The 5,269-nt window shown below is 25.0% G+C and overlaps 1 protein-coding gene across 1 annotated transcript in view; it reads left to right on the top strand.

Moving 5' to 3' along the window:
• The first annotated feature begins 590 nt into the window (after positions 1-590).
• The window catches only part of LOC117169952 (protein phosphatase methylesterase 1), an 18,542-nt gene continuing 13,863 nt past the window's right edge, over positions 591-5,269 (top strand). Inside the window, exons 1-2 of the mRNA XM_033356463.1 lie at positions 591-819; positions 1,097-1,289. Coding sequence (XP_033212354.1) covers positions 746-819; positions 1,097-1,289 — 267 coding nt within the window. The 5' untranslated portion in view covers positions 591-745. The remainder of the gene's footprint in view (positions 820-1,096; positions 1,290-5,269) is intronic.

Below are 5,269 nucleotides of genomic sequence, written 5' to 3'. Positions count from 1 at the left end.
TTACTAGGCTTTTCTGTTGGACAGCAGACACCCTCAAATACGCCACCAGTTTTTTCTAGCTGAAAGAAAATCATGAGTGATATTAAAACAATACGAAATAGAAAAAAATATCTCCAAAGCATCAATGATAATTTAACTATTCGAAAAAATTACTTAGAAAAAAAAACGTAGACAATCCGAAAAAATCGGAAAGCTCTTGGGGTCACAATAGCTCCCAGTTACCTTTAAGGATTAATATTAATTTTATATTTCAATTTAAAAATTTCAGGAGAGAAAAATATTGCGCCCATGTATGTCTTCTAGTATCAAAAAAACACATTAATAAATTATTAATAAATTCAGTATGGTTAATTTATAAATAATTATCTCATTTAAAAACGAGAAGTTTTTCATTAAGACCTGTTTATTCATTTTTTCGTAATTTTTATCACAAAAGTAATATTTTATCTTTTAAATTCCCGCCTTTAATTTAAAAATGACGTTTGCGTCACCACGCGTGATTCCTCTCAAACTAAACCTTCAAATCAAGTTTCTATTCTATAAACATTTTCTATGGACCAGTCGCGTCCTTGTGAACTTCACTTCACAGTACACAGTCCCACTCGTGTCAAAGCATTTATTTGCGTGTGTTAAATTTGCTGTTGTCAGCGAAGTGTGTTGAAACCGATCAAAATATTTTTAAACAATCCGAATAATTCATGTTTAGCGGACTAATTGTTCCGTAATCGACAGCCATTTATCTGCTATGTCTTCCCTTCAAAAGTCAATCCTCAAATCCAAACTACCACCCTCTGGTTTAAAATTCGGATTCACGTCAGGGTTAGTTTTTGTATTGCTTGCATAAATTATTATTAAATTATCCATAAAAACGAAAAAATTCTATGAAAAAAGGGATTTTTTTTCAAGCACGTAACATCTGCAGACGATACCTCATGATTTTATAATTAAAAGATTGGAGTTCTCAATGTTTTGCATGTATTGTTACTGTTTATTACTGTTTCGTGATCCTGACTGATCCTGCGCTTAATATTTGTGAATTACGAGTGAAAAAAATTATTTTTAAACTAGTTTATATTTGTGTGTGTGTGTATTGCAGTGGATGTAAATCAAAATCTCATCAGCGCAAACGAGATTATGACCCCGTACCCTGGTCTGCATATTTCGATCAATCGCAAAAGATTAAAATAGGAGAGAATTCGTTTCATATTTACACAAAAGGAGAGGAAGGACCTCTTGTTGTTCTCTTACATGGTGGCGGTTGCAGTGCCTTGACATGGGCAGAATTTACAGTAAGATATATATTTTTTTCTTTTTTTAATTGAATGACCTTTCGATCTTTGAAGGGCTTTCCAGTGGTGTGGTTCTAAAAGAATAAGTGGCCTGGTGGTATTTTTCATAAACTACATTATCACTTTATGGGAATTTAAACCGAAATAAAAAATCCGACTAAATTTTTTGGTGAAAATTAGTTGTTTTTTTTCATTTAAAAGGCTATTATAATATGTTTTTTTTATATTATATCATTTTTATTATATATTCTTATTTTATAGATTTTTTCTAGAAAATTTAACCATTTTGTTATAAATAATAATAACAAATACAGGTATAAACTTCATGCTGCAAAATTTTTCACCAAGATTTGTATGATTTCCCAAATATTTCAAAGTTACGCGAAGATTTTGGATAATTTTAAAAGACAAATATTTCGGATAGAATTAAGAAATTTTATAAAGAATTCAATACTCTCACAAATATTATATAATATTTAAATTTTTCATAAAGATTTTAATAACCTTCCAAATATTTCACAAAAATTTCAAAGATTTCCCAAATTAGAATGACTTCCTTAAGATTATAAAAATTTCAAAAATATTTTACAAAAATTTTGAATTAATTTAAAAGATTTTAACATAGACTTCAATGATTTGCTGAAGATTTCCATAATTTCAGAAATATAATTAGATACCTCAAATATTACGCAATGTTTTCAATGGTTTTTTAAAGATTGCAATGAATTCTTAAAGATTTCATTAATACTCACAATTATTATCAAATGTTTCAAATATGTCACAAAGATATAAATGATTTCCTAAAGATTTCAAAGATATAAAATGAATTAAAAAGATTTTAGAAAAACTTCAATTTTTTCATAAAGATTTTAATGACCTCCCAAATATTTTATAAAATTTTCAATAATTTTTCAAAGAATGCCGAATATTTCACAAATATTTTTAATATTTCCTAAATTAGAATGATTTCCTAAAGATTAAAAAGATTTTGCAAAGATTTCACAAAGAATTGAATGATTTCCCGAAGAATTCAATAATTTCACAAATATTTTTTTAATATTTTAAATATTCTGCACATTTCGCAAAGATTTCAATGATTTTTCAAAGATTTGAATGATTTCACAAAGATTTCAATAATTTTCCGAAGATTTCGTAAACAATTTTGAAGATTTTAGGTTGACTAAAAAGATTTTACAAAGATTTAAATGATTTTCCGAAGATTTCAATAATTTCCCAAAGGTTTTACAAATATTTTAGGTGGATTTAAAATATTTCAATGAATGTTTAAAGATTTTAATGATTTCTTAAAGATTTCACAAGTATTTCAATAATCTAACAAATATTTCAAATATGTAGCAAAGTTTTGAATGATTTCCTAAAGGCTTCAAAGATATAGAATAGGTTAAAAAGATTTTGCAAAACCTTCAATTTTTTCACAAAGATTTTAATGACCTTCCAAATATTTTATAAAAATTTCAATAATTTTACAAATAATGTCGAATATTTCAAAAATGTTTCAAAGATTTCCTAAATTAGAATGATTTCCTAAGGATTAAAAAAATTTTAAAAGAGTTTGCAAAGATTCGGATACATTTAAAATATTTCACAAAGACTTAAATAATTTCCCGAAGATTTCAACAAATTCACAAATATAACCAGATATTTCAAAAATATTTCGCAAAGATTTCAATGATTTTTTTAAAGATGGCAATGATTTCCCAAAGATTTCAATAATTTCACAAATACTACTAAATATTTCGCAAAGATTTTTAAAGATATAAGATTTAGATAAATTCCCGAAGATTTCCCAACATTTTTCGAAGATTTTTGGTTGATTAAAAAGATTTTACAAAGATTTAAATAAATTACTAACGATTTCACAAAGATTTAAATAACTTCAAAAATATTGGAAATATAACGCAAAGCTTACTGACCGTTGAAAATTAAACTTTTTGTTTAAAAAATTTAATTTTTGTGTTAAAAATTAAACTTTTTTGCAGATAATTAGTCTTAGCTTGAAAATTAAATAAATTTTTTTGAAATTTATATAGTTTGTTCAAAATTCCTCTTTTTTGGTAGAGCATTAATTTTGTTGTTTAAAATTTAACAACTTTGTTGAAGATTAATTTTTTTGTCAAAAATTATTTTTTTATCTGAAAATTTAACTATTCCATATTTGTTAAAAATTGCATCCTGTATATTTTATAAGTTGGAAATTCGTCTTTTTTGTTATAACATTAATCTTCTTGTTCGAAAATCCAACAGTTTAGTTGAAAATAGTTTTTTTTATGCAAAGTTACTTTTTATCTGAAAATGTAACTATTCCATTTTCTGTTTAAAACCTTTGTATTGGATAGGTTAAAAATTTTTAATATTTCGTTGAAAATTTATGTATTTTGTCGAAAAGTCATCTTTTTTGGTACAAGAATAATCTTGTTTGCTAGAAATTCATCTTTCTGGTTCAGACTTCAGCTTATTTGTTAAAAATTCATTTTTCTTGGTTGAAAATGATCTATTTTGTTTAAAACCTATCCTTTCCGATTTACAAGTCCACTGTTTTCTAAAGCATTCGACTTCTCATCTTCAGAACTGTACTCTTTTGTTGAAAATTCATCTTTCATGTTAGAAAAGTCGTCTTTCTTGTTTGAAAATGAACTTTTCTTGATTGAATATACATTTTTTTATACTAAAAATTTAACTATTTTGTTAGAAATTCAACTACTTTGTTTAAGTCATCACTTTTGGTTAAAAATTCAACAATATTGCGAGCTAAAGTAAAAAATTCATCCTGTTGGATTGAAAATCCGTCTTATGCTAGAAAAGTCATTTTTCTTTGTTGAAAATTTATTTGTCTTGGTTGAAAAATAACGTTTTTATTAAGAGTTCAACTGCCTTTAAAAGAAAATTAGTCTTTTTGGCTTTAAAATTGTACTATTTGGTGAAAGCTTTAACTATTTTTTTTTAAGCTCGTCTCTTTTATAGAAAATATTTTTTTTTAATCCAACTATTATAATAAAAAATCAATATGTTTCGATTGAAAATTGTAGAGGTTTAAAGTGTTTTATATTGAATTCAATACGTTATCTATATTACTTTTTTAAAGGAATTTATAAATGTAAAATTCTTTTTTAGCCAATGGTTACGTGACTTTTAGGTGAAGGGAAGGGGTGGTCAAAAATGCCCAAAATTGTTAATGCAGTTGATGGATGGCCCATAACAGTTTAAATTTTAAATCATTTAAATTAGGGCCAAATGATTTCTAATTCTGGTGACATGTAATTATGCTAATTTTGATTTTTTGTGATTAATAATTATTTATCTATAAAGGATTTTAATCGAAAATTCTAACAATTTAAATTTGAAATTGAAAAATATTGAACGTTTAAATACTAAATCCAGATTTCATCGATATTACCGTTATTTTAAGTCAGCATGCATAGAATTTATATATTTTAAATATGAATTTTTACAACTGTGTTTACTTATTAATTTATTCTAATCGTTTTAATTTCTTTATTTGCAAAAGCTTGAAATTTTTAGAAAAATATAAACGTTTTCGTCTGAACTTTCAAAAGAGAAATTTTTAAAATTATACAATTAGAAGCAGTAGAAGCCACTCTAATTGAACCAATTATTAAATTTATTATTATTAAATTAATTAGAACCAAATAATTTAGAATTTTATTAACATGACATTTCAATTTTAGCGTTTTATATTTTTGAAATATTTATCTATAAAGAATTTTAATTGAAAATTGTACAATTTTAACCATTTGAATTTAAAATGACAAAATGTTGTTTAAATTTCAAATTTATACTACAGTTATTTGCAATCAGCATGCTTATAATTTTGATAATTTAAATATTAATTCCTACTCTTCTTTATTCATAATGTGTCCCCTAAGGGTTTACATGACTTCTATTCCTTACAATCTTTCCGTTTACATCTATATATTTTTTACAATCTTATCCTTTCTATA

The sequence above is a fragment of the Belonocnema kinseyi genome, chromosome 3, assembly GCF_010883055.1.
Source record: "Belonocnema kinseyi isolate 2016_QV_RU_SX_M_011 chromosome 3, B_treatae_v1, whole genome shotgun sequence".
Lineage (NCBI taxonomy): Eukaryota > Metazoa > Arthropoda > Insecta > Hymenoptera > Cynipidae > Belonocnema > Belonocnema kinseyi.
The sequence above is the reverse complement of the archived record's forward strand: the minus strand, read 5'-3'. Positions and strand labels throughout refer to the sequence as shown.